Below are 15585 nucleotides of genomic sequence, written 5' to 3'. Positions count from 1 at the left end.
AAGGCGCCGCCTCCCCCGCTCCCTCCTCCTCCGCTCCGCGAGCGCTTGACAGGAGGTGGTCACGTGGCGGCCGCAAAGCGCCTCTTTGCGACCTCGATGACAGGCAAAATGTGCGACAGGCGCTGTGCGGGCGGGGAGGGAGCGGCGCTGCCTCCTCCTTCTCCTCTTCTCCGGGCCGGCCGCTGAGCGAGGCAGCGCTGCTCGGCTCCGGCTCCCGCCCGGCCCGCCGCCTCCCGGCCCTCCTCCTCTCCCTCCGGGCCCGGCCCGCCGCCTCCATGAGCCCGTAGCTCCCGCCGGCACAGCTCGCGCTGCGCGGGGCAGAGCGGAGCCGGGGCCGCCGCCGGCCGCCATGGCGTCCAACATGGACAGAGAGATGATCCTGGCCGACTTCCAGGTAAACGGCGGCTCGCGGGGCCGGGGGCTCGCTCTGCTTTCTCTGTCTGCCCGTTTCGGTGCCGCCGGGGCTTTGTGGGAGGATCGCGAGCCGCTCTCCGCCGCAGCCGCTCCTTCGTTCTTTTATCTCCCCGTCACAACACGTGCCCTCGGCTCTCGGGGGGCGCCGACGCGACGTCCCCCCTGTGCTCGGGGAGCGTCGCATCGTGAGCCGAAAGCTCTCTGCTCCACCTCGCTTCCCCGGCCCGCGCAGGGCAGGCACGGCGGGGCGGTTCGGGCGGAGGCCGTTCCCGGCAATGGGTGCCGGCCCGGCCGTGCCCTCCTCGCGGCAGCGCCGGCTCCGCGTGTTGTAATGACGGAAGGACTCTCTCTCCCCTCCCCGCTCCGTACAGCAATGTGTCTGTATAGAAAGAACGTGCCCTTGCAGCTCGTTGCCTCCCCTCCTGCCAGCAAAAAGAGGTAACGTTTAATTTCGAGTTCTTAAATATTTTTCCCGGAATAAAGTCCTCCTCTAAGTGCGGTGGTCAGCATTTATTGCAGGGCCTGGTCAGGCTCTTCTGTGTACTGCTTCCTCATGCTGCTTGTTTGCCTTATTTCTACTTCCAAGAACAAGTAAACAAACAGGTGGGCGATGCTGAGTTTGTAATGGTGGGGAGAGCCTGCAGGGAGCAGCTGGTAGAGATAGCAGATCATGTTTGAATATCTCCTTAATATTCGTTTTTCAATTAACCTTCTTTTTTAAGCTTTGTCCATTTGCAGTGCCTGATTTTGACTGGATATACTCTCGGATTGAGTTGTAAACCTGCTCTGTGTATGTACCGTGCCTTAAAAGAGCCTCTCTCTCAGCTGTCAGCTGTAAAATTCACATATTCCATTAACCAAAAAAATGGAAGGGAAAAACCTCCTCCCTTCCCTCCCTGTGTGTTTAACAAGAACGTTTCCTTGGAATTAGAGGTGGTGTGACCATGTTGTACATTACATAACTCCTCTTTTGCAAAAGTTATCTGATCTCTTCTTGATGTAACATGCAGAGTTCCCAGTTGATAACAAAGAAATGTTTTCACTTGTACATGAATATATTGCACCTGTCTTTATTTGAACATTTAGTGAATGTTTTTATAATCATTTAATTTGCTGCACTTGGAGTTACTTTTGTGTATGTGAGGAGCAATGTCTCAATTTTAAGGATGGAATCTCATAGCTTTTCCAGTACCAATACATTGTATAAAAGGAGACTAGGGCTCCAATTCTGCATCACTACCAATGGAGACAGACTTTATGGAGTCCCCCACGTTACTAGCTAAAAAGCTTTAGGTCTCTAGTGCAAGACAATGATTCAGTTAGTCACAGGTAAATCTAATAAGACTTTTTTTCTCTGTCTACTTTCCATACCTTTAGTGGCAGTACTATTTTGCAATTCTGCAGCAGTTTTCTGCTTGGGTTTTGAAACCAGCTACTAAAGGTATAATAGCAACTGCACTGTTTGTTACTGCAAAGACAAGTAAGTATTGTTGCAAACTTGCAGAGAGGCAGCGGAGCTGCAGGAATTGGTTGTATAGCATGAGGGTGATGTAGTTTGCACCCAGGACATACTTTACTGTGTAATAATGCTTATTTAAAAGAATAACATAAGGAAGCTTCCTTTTATGTACTTGTTAATTTCTGCTGTCAACTTTATCTTTCTGTTACACTTTTTTTTTTTTAATTAGTAATTCTCAAACTTCCATCTGATTCTGAAACGCTGAACTGTCCGTTGTTGGACAATGCTAATCATTTTTAGGCCTCATGTCTTCCAGTTGTCAAACATGGTGTAGGATTTTGGGTATTTTAAGTACACAATGGGATTTACAGCTCATTCACTAAGACTTTAAAATGGAAACTGAAACGTTATGTACAAAGCCATTTTTCACAATTGTCTTTTATTTATCTGTATTTTTAAATTAATAAATGCATTTCTCAGAGTCATTTTGATGTCTTTTATATTTGTGTGGGATATCTTGTTGAAGAATGGTGTACACAATGGGAATTTTAAAAGTGATTGTTTATAGTTGAGCTAATTTTTGTTGAGTGAAACTGGGAGGGAAACTTCAACACTTTACACTCAGCTTCCCCAAGTTTCTTTTAAGAAGAGTAGAGCATTGGTCTTTGAACTTTTACAACTTGAAAGGGTTCCCCCCCATTTATTTATTTTTAGGTAAGTCATAATCATGCTAATGTTTGATTCTTTTAGCAGCATTCATGGGCTTATTTTGTATCTTTCAAAATCATTAAGGATTTTTGCCATTAGTTGAAACTAGAGTAGGATCTTATATTGCATTTGTTTGGTTTTTTTTTCCATTTTAACTGGGGTTCTTAAACTCAGATATAAGTACGTACATTGGATACTTTTATGAAAGACTGACTGCAAGATAAAGCTAAATGACCTACCAAATATAGTTCTTAACGTGTCTCAGAGCAATTGAAGGCTATTCTGTGTGATTTGTATTTGTTTTCTTTCCTTCTGCTGTTTTTTAGTAAGGTGGCTTCATGCTACCTGTGGAGTACTAAGTGTGTACGTGCAGGTAGGTTGTTTAAGCAACCCATCTGACTTTATCCCATTAGATCCTCACTTAGGAAAGCTGATACCGACGCCCGGTTTTGTGCATGCTCAGTCTGTTTTCGGTGGAAGGATATGAAGTTTGGGGGAGTTGAACCCACAAACAAGTTTTAGCACTCTTCCTAAATGCAGTTCAGAATTTCTCCACAAAGTGTCATTGGCATATAGAAAAAATTCCACAGGAGAAAAAAACCAAACCCAATAAATCCTTTGAAAAGGTAACTGCATGTGAATTGGTGAGAGTGATGCCACAACATAGGTCAGATTCTATTACAAATAAGGGAATATAATTTCTACCAATTTTTATTATCGTGTTCTTTTTCTATTTGTTGTGTTTAACCGGGGGCAGTCCCCAGGTAGTCACTTGAGTCATATTAATGATCTAAGAAGGGAGGGCTTTGAAGAGAGTTGCTCTTACAGTGTATTTGTTCACTTTTTACTGTAAAGAACAAACAAGTAGCAACTTCAAATGCAGTTGTGAACTTAATCACAACTGTTATTTGTGCTGACCTTAATTAAATTAGCACAGTTAAACTGTTCAGGAATGAAAAACAGTCTTTGGGTATTGGCAGAAGGGTCAGATATGGACATTTACATAGACTGGTACCTTAGGATGGGTGCTGAAGTTAACAAAAATATCTTTTTGTCAGTGTAAGTCATGTCCACGCATAGGACCGCTGCAGTCATTCAGTGTGGTTATTCTCGCAGTAATTCCTAAGTGTAGAGTGGGCCGGAGGGTTGGAGCACAGTGGGAGCTGCAATACATGGACACCCAAGATCTGGCAAGAGTATCCAGCACACAAAACTTCCATAGGAAATTTTTCATGGGATCCACACTTCTCATTGACCAGGTAAATTAGTTCAAGGTTTGATCTGGGTGGGAGGATTTGGAGTGGAATAGTGAGACTCAAAAATCCTTACTTTCCCTGAAACAACAGGTATCTAATAGACTGTTTCACAGAAGAAACGAAGGTGGTGTTTTTTTTCTTTTCCAAATTACCTTAAAAAGAAAAGCGCTGGGCAATGGAGTGCTTTGATGTGATTCACATACTCATATATAAAACATACTTATTTTTCTTCTGAGCTTCCCCTTTTCATCAGTCTTTTTCTCAAAGAAGAGGTTTGTGGGAGGAGCAAAGAGGGGTTGGGAAGGAAGAATATAATTGCCAGAAAGGTGAGAAAGCATGCTAGATAATCCATGTTTTAAGTTATAAAACTGATCATTATGTTGGTACCTCAGCCTAGGAGTCTTTATTTTGAAGGTTTAACCATAATTCAAGCTACTCTTTTCATTCTGGAATGGTAGAACTGAAGAAACCGCAGAGTCGCCTTCTCTTGGAAGTTAACACAGTGCTGCTAAATATCTGACAAGATATGTTTTCAAAGATACTGTTTTTTTTTTTTTTTGTTTTGTGACTGTGGGGAACATCAGTTTGCTTCAGCCCTGGTTAAACTTATCTCTGTTATGCACACAGTTTTCACTTTCTAACAGTCAACGTGCAGAATTTGTGTGTGTTACTTTTTCTTTGCTACTGGAGTTTTGCTTTCTTCTGCATGTATTGTTGTGTTGCCTTAGGTCAGCTTTTGTCACCTTTTAGTTAATGCCTGACTGAAAAGTTGATGGGTGAAAATAGTAGGCAGATACAAGAACAGCTTCAAGTTAGTGCACGTGGTTCTTGCCCTGCACTGTGACTTATGCTGGGAGCTTGAAAGAGTGTCCCATGCATTGTTTGTAAGGGGAATATATCCACTTAGGGGTTTTGAGCCCATAGCAAAGTTGGTATTATTGATTTCTAAAAGAAAAGGTGTTGGTGTTTGGTCGTGAAGACGTTGGAGCAGAAAGGACTGTTGTTGATTTCTGCGAAGGCTTTCTGTGAAGTATTTGGCAATTCACTTAGAACATGGCCCTCAACAAAAGATAAATGCTGACGAGACATCCAAGTCAAAGGTTAAATCTTTGGAAAGTGTTCTCAAACGTATTCTTAAAGTTCTTGGAGGCCTGTGTTTTCATCAGGAGGGCTACCATGGCACCTGAGTGTCTGTATGTGTTCAGATCTGTCTGAGTTTAAAAACTCACAGTCTTACTTACACCAAAGCCAACAGGATTCATTCCTTTGTGTGACCTCTGAAGAGCTTTAGCAGCAGGCACTCCCAGAGCTGAACTGAGCTCTGCAGCTCCCCATAGCTGGAAGGAAATGCAGTCCTGTGTAGGTTAGAAATCAAGGTTTGGGAGAGGCAGGTTTGTTTCCTCTTTCCTTCCTACTGAGTGTCTTCAGGTACAGTGGTTTTGTCATGTCTTGTAATTTTGGGCATTACACAGCCAGGAGCAGCACTGGAACTGGTAGTTGGACCTCTTGGTTTGCAATACATTTGGTTTTGTTTGCTGTAAGTGGCCTTAGGGGTCAAGACATGATGAAAGTATAGTGCATGCTTAGTGTATTTTGGTTTGGTTACCTTGGTTGTCATTGTCTGCTGCCAAGGCTGTTGCTCATATTTATTTGTTCTTTGTGTTTCTCAAGAATCAACAATTTAACTTCTTTAGATACTCCTAGATTCACTTGTGACACCAAAGCTCATATGCACCAGCATGAAGCTGGTTTGACTTCCTCATCTCTTCTGGCCTTTAAACAGGAGATGAAGTGGATTGCAGAGTTGCAAAATGAGAAATTCGTGTAAGAACGATGTCCATTTTATAACATGATAACTTGGATATTATCACTGATAGCTCTTCAAGGAGAAGCCTGCTATGCTCTTACATAAGGACAGATATTTAATTAGAAATACAGTCTGACATTTATGAAGAGGGAAGAGGATACCATGATTTGCATACATCACAGCCTAGCTGTAAGAACCTAAATCATTTACTACTGGAGCACCGATTCATTTTTAGAAAGAGGTTTATGCAGTTCTTTTTGTTCAATTACCTTGGAAAGTGTCTTCACATCACAGCAATCACGTCACTTTTTCTGTTGGCCCATTCGTAGCGGTATTTGTATTCATAGGTCACTGAAACTGATTGAGAGGCGATAGCTGTAGGATCCTTTTTCAAACGCCACAACTAGTAGTAGCTATAATCTGAAAGTTATGGTATCTACTCATAGAGGCTAGGAATGTGTTGTCATTGTAAGAAAAGAGGACATTTATTTGGCAAATAAAAAGTAAAATGTGTGAGTGATGTTTCTTGGTGCACAAGTATCATTTACAGTAAACAGATTTACTGAGTTGATACTTTTGAGTGGAAGGAGGTGTAGAAAAGAGGAGGATGAAGATGAGACTTGCTACAATTCCTGACCGGTTCTGGGAATTTCCCATCTTAAAAGTATCACAGTGCAGAAAGTCTGAGATGTTCCCCTCTCTATTAGGGCAGCTGTCATAGTTCACTTACCATTGCATGCCTTGTTTTCATGCTTTTCTTACTGCAAAAAGGAGCTAATAGCTTGTTAAAAGAAACTGCGTAGCATTTTTTGGGGGATAGAATTTGTGTTTTTGTAGTGAGTAAATAGTTTGTGCAATACGCAGTCAGTAGTAACAGCATTGGAACTGGTAGTTGGGCCTCTTGGTTTGCAATGCAATTGCTTTTGTTTGCTGTAAGTGGCCTTAGGGATAAGAGATGGGATGGAAGCATACTGCATGCTTAGTGTATTTTGGTGGGGCAGCCATTAGGTGAGTCCTTCCTTTTAACTGCTATAAGAACTAGAAGAAGCCTAGGTGAACACCTAGCATTTGACTTGTCCCTCATCATTTGGATGAAAGGAAATTACATGCTTAGTGGCTTGATTGATACCTGCTAATTAAGCCCATTTTTTAGAATTTACTGGATAATATGCAGTTGTTAAAAACAAGTTGAAGACGAAACCAAAGTCCTAATGTATGGATTAGATGTTATTTGGTCTGTCAAAGCAGTCCTGTGGTGATCCTCTGAGTTTAACTGGCTGAGCAGGTCTTTGTTCTGTGGAAGTAGTTATGCTTTCAGAAGATACTTAAAACTGAAGTTTTTAAGACTTTCTGAAACCAGAGCAGAATAGATTAGTCCTTCAGAGCTATTTTACATAGGTTTCATATTCTACCTATTGCAGGAAACAATTTGTAAAGACAAGAGTTCTGGATCTGAGTCATCTCTATTATTTTTTTTTAAAGGTCAGGTTATTTGTGTGAGCAAATACCAAAGGTGCTGTATCAGCTCAGACTGAAGACCCAGCCTGCTGAGTGTCTCATCGGCAAGCAGTGGCTGGTGGCTAATCCTTAGGAAAGGGCAGTAAGAAATAGTATTTGAATGGATTTCCCTGTTCCAGGAAGTCAGCATTTTGAGAGTGAAATGATAAATTTTTTTAGGAGAATTTTGGAAGTGGTGTCATTTTGATACAGCTTTGAGTTCTTCAGCTGGCTGAGTTCTTTGGAGATCTCTGAGTAGTTTTGTGGTATGTAGGTTTACTTTATAGAAGTTGTGTTCACTTTTACTCAGTAAGTACACTAACATATATACAACGTACTCATCCTATTCTGCATGTTTCACTGGAGTTTCTACTATCTCTTGTGATATAGAAGTCAAAGTTGCCCAAAGAGCAGAAGTCTTACCCCTCTCTGGTTTCCCTCCAATGAAATTGACAAAAAGTTTGATGTCCGTGCTGTAGGAATGAAGGGGAGGTTGAACATTTAAGACTGGTTTAAAGAATAGTATGTTGTTTAAAAATAATAATAATAATAATAATTTGCTGAATTTCCCTTAAAATTTTGGAGACTGTGGTCTGATCCTGGTGCTTTGTTCTGGGTGTCTCTACTGATGCTTCAGGATAAGAGTTCTCTGTAAAGAGAAGCTTTGTTATGGGATGAGCTTTAAGTTCCTCTGTAGTGAAAATGAGCACACAATTCATCTAGCTTTTCTATTACGTCCTTGCCTTCCATTAATACTTCTTCGGTATCTTCTTTGATCCTTCTGACCTGTCGGCAATCTTCCTTGTCCTGATGCTTTTAAAAGCTTATTAATATTTGATTAAAGACACAAACATTTTTTTTTACAATCATTGTTGGCCCACTTTATGGTATGGCATGTATTTTACTGGGATTTGTGTGTTCTTGTACCCTCCTATTTTGGATAGTAGTTCCAGGTTTTGACAGATATGTCCATTCCTTGTTGTCCTGTTCTGTACCAAAAAATATGACTATGGAATGTTGAGTAAAAGACTTATGGATATATTAAATAGGACTTAGTGCTCTTCCTTTATGTGTTTGCCTGGAAAACTGGCTTTATTCCTTCTTCAGTTTCTTTTTGATTTCTATTGATTTAGAACTAATGAGGAAAAAGATATATGTGACTATCCAGGAACCCAGAGTGTTTCTCTGAACCTTGTTTTCCATATGTATTGTTTTCTGACATGATAATGTACGTAGAGTGTTCCAAAAATAATGCCTACTATTTATTTCCACGGAAACAACAGAAGATACCAAGAACACAATAAAGCTATTTGGTAGAGCAACTTCTCATCTACAGAACACAATTTTTCAAGGTAGTTGCCACCATTAGTTGTACGTTTTCACTATTAGTGAACAAGAGCTTGCATACTGCTCTAGTAAAAATCTGCACCAATGGAGATGACCCACTGTTGCCTCTGCTGAGGTGCACCACTCACCCTGCTCACATCCACTGTTTGGTCTGTATGAATGCTAGTCAAGTATCAGTGAATGTTAGTGGGTGCCAATTCTTTCCGTATGGAGGAGTTCAATGACGCACTTTTGCTTCATATACACTTCCATGTCGGATGCCCCTCTGCTGCCATCTGTCACACGACAACAGCATGTAATGGGATATTGGTGGGAAGGTTCAACTTCTACTGCCATACCACCAATGTCTGCTTCTGACACTGTGGACCAACGTAATAAAACGAGAAGCATTACTTTTGGAGCAGTGCTTGTACACTCTGAGAGCAACTGTGATTCAGGAAGTTCTGGTGTTTTTACTTTCACTCAGATGCTTTTGCAGATTAAGGAAGCACAGGAAAAATTGTGATAATATGAACGAAAACACTTTGTAGTTGGATAGCAGTGGTTGTGAAAAAAGGACGTCTTCAGCCTTCAGAAAAGGCAGATGGGTTTAGTAGTCCAGAGTACTAATTAATGATTGCTTGGTTTTGGTTTGGCATAGTTTTTAATCCAGTTTGAGTACCTTTCTTTGTATGTAGTGCAGGGAAGATGTGGCTAAAATGCTCAAGTGTTAGAATGGGGCTTGTGGAACTGGGGTTCATGTCTCAGCTCAGCTGATGGACTTCCTAGTGTTGTGCGCCCATGGCTTTCTGGAAGCAGAAGTTGCCAGCAGAATCTGTAGCAAATATTTGAATATGGTTGATGTGGTTCCAGGCTAGCTAGTTCTGCTCAGAAGTGGTTGGAGCTTCACACTAGCAGCTCAGACTTTGTACCTTGCTTTGCTTTGTTGAGAAGGCCTGCAGTCATCTCAGCGTGGGCAAAGTTCACTCTTGTTCGCCTGGTAACTAATAGATAGAAAGTCTTGTGTGACCTTCAGAAATACCACTTTTGTTACCCTCTGTTCCTTCAGTAGAAAGGGGACAATGTTTTCTCATTTGACGTAATGTGGTGCTCAAGTAGTATGAACAGTTGGGACAGGAATTGAAAGCATTGGGCAAAACTCGAGCATGGCGCAGAAGCCCAGACCTTTTCTAGACTTCTGATGCTGGTAAGTGTATCAGCTTGTTTTGTTACGTGAACAGCTGGTGAATCTGCTTCATTTTACCAGATGGTCTTCCGAGTTATGTAAAAACAGAGAAGTATTCTTATCTCTTCATTTAGATGCTTGCAGTAGATCCTCTCAGTTAGTGTCTCAGCCGATATGCCTGGATGTTTTAAAAATGTTTCTCTAAACTAGAAAGAAGTAAAAGTTAATTTAATAACCACAGATGACTCATAGTAAGAACAGTCTCATTGCATCAGTATGGTTGGGTTGTTGCAGGGTTGAAGTGATACGGGATACTACTCAGGGACTTGTGTCATCTTGTTCTCCTGTGCAACTAGTGATAGGACGAGAAGGAATGGCCTCCAGTGGTGCCAGAGGACATTCAGTTTGGATATTAGGAAAAATTTATTCTCTGAAAGGGTGGTCAGGTGCTGGAACTGTCTGCCCAGGGAGGTGGTTGAGTGTCTGTCCCTGGAGGTGTTCAAGAAATGTTTGGATGTTGTACTGAGGGACATGGTTTAGTGAAGACATTGATGATAGCTGAACGGTTGGAGTGGATGGTCATGGAGGTCTTTTCCAACCTTGATGGTTCTGTGATTCTGTGTTGCAGTCTGCGTGGTCTGGGAGGCTGGGGGGGCTCTGGGGCAAGAGGTACCCAAAAATCCCAGTTGTGAGGGTCTGTATGTGGAACGTAGGAATGCTTAGAATGGGAATTATGGATTCTTCCAATAGAAGTTGTTGCTATGTGGTGAGGAGGAGACAGTAAAGAAGGATATTGCTGTTATTTCTGGTGCTATTAAGAACAGCTCTGAGGTTTTCTTAGCTGCCACCCTTGAGAGTTCTGCCATTCTTTCTAGCAGATCTGTGGCCTACACCTGAAAAGAGTTTTTCTTGCTCCTAGTCTCTTATCTTTTAAAGAGTAAGTTACTGAAGGGACACTGGATTGATTTTTAACAGTATTTGTTCTTTGCCAGTGGTTTTGATTTCTCTTTAGAAACTCAGATGTCGTTATAAAATAGAAAGAGCTCCAGCTGTATTGCTAAATCCAATTAAAAAAATGTTTGTTGGATACTTTAATAAGTAATCATTTCCTAGGGTGCTATCTGTGCAGCTGCAGTGGTGGGGATGAATTAGGCTGTCTTCCTGGTGTTTCATAGGAGATCTTAAAGGATTAAATCCTCCCAGGTGACAACACCTGTTGAACCTCGTGATGCCTTAATGGAGTTAGTTTCCCAGGTATTGCAGTTTTGGGTACATATTAAGAAGATGGGCTGAGCTATAGCTGCAGTGAAATGCCAGTGGCTGAAAGCTCTTTTCCCCCTTTTCATCCAGCACAGGAGAGTCTGCATCAGTTGTTTCAGTATCTGAGGAGTAGGCACTGGTCTGAATGACAGTAGCTTAGTCTTACTCTGAGACAGATGGATGTGATACTAGTGAGACGAAAAAATCTGTAGTTGACAACTGGTGTGAGTCTGTCCTGCTTATCTGTTGTCTGAGTTGACTGTTCTGAGTGCTTGGCATTAGGGCTCCGATGTAATCCTTTTTGCTGTATGGACCTGTATTTGTGTCTGCCCTAGGTTACTGCAGGAAGCTCAGCTGAAGATGCTGGCCGCATATGCATGTGAAGGCTAGTCAGGCATGCTGTGAGCTTTTTTTTTTTTCCCCACTGACTTTTACAGGAGAGGGAGCAATGCATGATGCAATTCTCTGCCATCTGTCTGTCTGATTTTAATGGGCCCGAACCCCTTGTGTGAAGTGTTTGAGCATATCGCCTAGATTGGGCTAGTGCAGAAGTAGCCCCTGCGTGGGGAAAATATGGTGACTGTTAGTAGTCAAAGGAAATAAAGAGTTGTTCAACAGATCATTGAGAGAGGCAGACATTGAAGTCATTCCAATTACTGGCTGTTAGGCTGACCCTGGGTACTTCTGACTGTTGTGCTGTGTCTTGATGTGAAAGAGGAGGCCACAGGTGAGTAGGGATAGCAAGTTGGCCTGGCTGCCAAATACCATTTGCTCCCAGCTTCTGTGCAACAACTGCCACCAGCTATCTATCAGGGCTGCAGTAGCCTAACTGTATTTGAGCCAGCAACAGCTGTTTACTGCTCTCCCAGCTTCTGCAGAAGTAACAGCCCAGCTCTCTGTGTTGGGAGCAACAGTTGTCTCTTCCAGTTTTGCTGTGTAACAACTGCCTGGATCTCTGTAGCAGGTGCAGGAGGAGCATTTTCAGCAGCAGCTGCCGCCAGATGGGGAAGTCAGCTGTTTTCCTGTGATGTGGAGGTAGGCTAAAGTCTTGTCTGGTGAGATGGGGGGGTCACAGAGGTTCTCAAAATCCAGATGCAGCTGTTAGGGCTGCCAAGGTCAGACCACCCTGCAAGGAATTAGAAGAGTGAGTCTACTGCCATGTATTATAGCTTTCTGTAAGCACCTCCTGGGTTTGTCTTGGATGCCTGGAACTGTCTGCCCTTCAGCTGAATTATTTCCTCAATGATTACTTTATTTTTCCCTATTTAACAGTGATTCGGATGACTTTGCCAATTAAAAAAAGATAGGCCTCCTGGTGGATAGCTCTGAAGCTTTGCATGGGTAAGCTCTCCATCAGTAACTAAGGTGATGGTTAAGCTGTAAAGCAATGTGAAAAATGTTTGGAGGAATGCTGTGGAACTTTACTGTATGCAAATCTAAATCTGGCTGATAGAAACACCTGGTCTGGAAAAGCAAGGTGCTGAGAGAGTTACTTTAACATTCAGTAGTTTTACCTTGAGAATCTGTTCTTGTGTGTTCAGTAAAATACAACAGTTTATTCATTTTCACATTCATTTCCCTCTTGTGTGGTCTGAAAAACCCAGGAGAGACTGCTCAGTCTCTGCAAAAATGCTATAGCTGCTATGAAGGGCAAAAATGCTATTTTAGATTCAGAGAAAATCCAGAGAAGAGAAGGCACTCTTCCTAACATTGTCTTCCCCTTTGTCCTTTGGTTAAATTCCTGGATTTCTTTTTGATGTATAAACGTTTGCAAACCAGTAAACGTGGAAGGTTTTACCTTTACTGTGGTCATTTGTTTAAGTTTTAGGTTTTACTTGGAGGACGTGCTTGTTGTTGCTTAGATTTAGTACTTTACTGGTAGGAATTTTCTTTTAAGTTATTTAATGCCTTCTATTAATCAGGTCTCTTATGAAAATTAATCTGAATAAAAATCACTGTGCTGGAATTAATTCACACTGCTGGTCCAAGCCAGGACTGGTCCAAGCCAGGACTAGAGGGAATGGCTTCGAGCTGTGCCAGGGGAGGTTCAGGCTGGACATTAGAAAGTATGACTTCTCTGAAGAAGTGGTCAGGCACTGGAATGGGCTGCCCAGAGAGGTGGTGGAGTCACTGACCCTGGAGGTGTTCAAGGAACGTTTGGGCGTTGTGTTGAGGGACATGGTTTAGTGAGAGCTACTGGTGATGGGTGGATGGTTGGACTGGGTGATCCTGTGGGTCTTTTCCAACCTTGGTGATTCTATAAAGATCAGTTAATCTCTGAATTGAAGTGAAAAAAATCGCATCATGCTTCTAGCTGCTTAATAACAAAGGTATGCTTTTGCTTTTCAGAGTTTGTATACTTTCCAGTGGCTTGAGGTTTTTTTCCTATTTCTGTTAGAATTCAGTTCTTTCCCCCTGTTCAATTTTTTTTAATTCTAATTTTTGCTTGGGTAGAATGAAAGGCATAAAAATGAGTAAAACCCATGATTTATGTATTGTAAAGAAGTTAGCCCTGTGATTCTTAGTCTGGCTTCCTAAAGAAGTAATGCATATGAGATTATGGTGCCCAGGTGTCCTCACAAATAACTTCTGAACCCAAGTACTCATACCAATTAAATTCTTCCAGATTTCATCAAAATACAACAAGGTAACGTGGAAATAAGTCAAAAAAAAAAAAAAAAAAGACTTCATAAATATTCTAGTCATTGGAAAAGCTTAAATCAGCTCTTGTAATTAGGCACGAGAGACAAACCCATAAGGAACTAGACTTTATTAATTTTGTGGCTCACAGAACCTGCTGCTTCCCTGTGTGTAACTTCCAGAGGAAAACAAAAGCCGGTGTCAGCCAGACTGTGCTGGGACTCATCCTGCCCTCCAGAAGCCATTGATGTCATGGCTGTCAGTGAGGCCATGTCTTGGGTGCTTCACCTTAGGGAAAATAATTGAGGTTCAAACCAGATGATTTTCTTGAATTTGTAATTCAGGAAACAAACCCTTTCTTTATTTTTTTATTTTTTGTACTCATGTTTAGACCAGTGATGGAGCGTGACTTGAGACAGAAATTTGTATTTGACAGCTTGTAGTGTCTGAATCAATTCTCCTCCTCCGTGTTGAAATGTTTTTCTGAAATCATAGTCTGCTGCAACTGTGACATTCAGGCATGCTAAGGAAGATTTTAAAACATCATCTTTGTGGTTTACATTAATCAGTAGCCTTGTAATTCCAAAACACTTGTTTTCTCTTTTATTGGCACCTAACAAGAACAGTCAATCTGAAAAATGAAATCTCAATGTTGTTTTTTAAAATGCCCGGACTTTAAGTGTGTTTCACTTTATCAATCAACCTCAGACTGTCACTTTGAGAGTTTGTCTGAGTACATTGCAGCAGAGCTGTCAGCATCACTTTCAGTATGGCCTGATGGCTTTAAGTACTTGTTTCTGTGCTCCCTTCTCTGCCATTTCTCTCTTTCAATGCTTAAAGGAAAGCGATAAGTCTTTGGAATCTTTGCTCCTGCTATCTGATTCTGTTCTATTACTGTTGAACTATATTTAAAAAATTCCCTATTTTATATGATACATAAAAAGAAATGTATATAAAAGTTACATAAAACTGCATGATGGAACAGAAGGAACACGATCATGGCTGAGATCTTGTAAAAGATGAACGGGATGCTCTCTTGCATTTGGAGCTGAGTTCAATTTGCAGTACCATTTTGATGGATTTTACCACTACTTTAGAGTTGCTGTTGTATTAGATTACTTGAGTTACATGAAGCCAGAGTATAGTGCTGGAACAACATTCAGGCATTTTGTCTGAAAGTAAATGTTTCATTGTATAGACTTCATTTTAAACAGTTTCACCAGGTTCCTCGTCTGTACTAGTTTGAGCAAAACGTCTCACTTGCCACCTTTTTCTCCACTTAGCAGTGCTGTGCAACACCCACAGTGTGTAGGGGTAAAAGGCGTTGGTAGAGGCGGTAGAGTTGGTTTTGGTTTGAGACAAAGTACTCCAACCACCCCAGACTTACCATTTTAAATATTTTTGTGGTCCCTTTTAAGAGAGCGTGAGTGTTTCAGAATTTCCAATGTAGAACTCTCAAAACACCTTTATGAGACAGCACTGTTGTCCTAATTTTGCAAATAACTACTTTGTCTTGCTTCCTTCTGTGGCTTGTTCAAGGTTACACAAGAGTTCTCTGGTGGAAGACGGAATTGTACTCAGATCTGTGGTGTTTAAAGCTCTCCTAGCAGAAATAAAAAACCTATACATTTCCTGTCATTCTACTGAAATTAATCCTAAGTATTAATGCTTACTTTGATCAATGCTTTTAATTCAGTTTACTGCTTCTTTTTCTTTCTAGGCTTGTACTGGTATAGAAAATATCGATGAAGCTATAACTTTGCTTGAACAAAATAACTGGGATTTAGTGGTAAGTATTCTAAGAGAATGACTTGTCAGATGAACAGTGGTGTGCCATCCTGCTGAGACAGCTATTGTCTTTGTTTCAAAGTTGTATGGCTGGGGCAAGCAAGTTACATGCAGGCTTATTTTCCAGTTCTTGCTTGTATCATGACGTTGCAAAATAAAGACTCAGTATAGTTTGTCCAATGCTAACTTGAAGCTATGAAACTGTGACATACCAGAAAGCATATGCAAAAGTATGAATTTAAAA

At 41.4% G+C, this 15585-nt stretch overlaps 1 protein-coding gene across 5 annotated transcripts in view; it reads left to right on the top strand.

Moving 5' to 3' along the window:
* Positions 1–15585, top strand: part of FAF1 (Fas associated factor 1) — a 145110-nt gene that overhangs the window by 2970 nt on the left and 126555 nt on the right. For 2 of the 5 annotated variants that reach the window (XM_040704871.2, XM_040704872.2), the window contains exon 2: positions 15274–15342. Coding sequence is in view for 2 of the 5 variants with exons in the window: in XM_015291225.4 (XP_015146711.1) it covers positions 350–394; positions 15274–15342 (114 nt within the window). In the remaining 3 variants the exon portion in view is untranslated. Of the gene's footprint in view, positions 1–110; positions 9675–11874; positions 11949–15273; positions 15343–15585 lie in introns of those variants that run through there. The other 3 variants (XM_046944878.1, XM_015291225.4, XM_025153119.3) reach the window with 3 other exon arrangements.

This window comes from Gallus gallus, chromosome 8 (assembly GCF_016699485.2).
Source record: "Gallus gallus isolate bGalGal1 chromosome 8, bGalGal1.mat.broiler.GRCg7b, whole genome shotgun sequence".
In the NCBI taxonomy this organism is placed as follows: Eukaryota; Metazoa; Chordata; class Aves; order Galliformes; family Phasianidae; genus Gallus; species Gallus gallus.
This window is presented reverse-complemented; position numbering and strand designations above follow the sequence as displayed.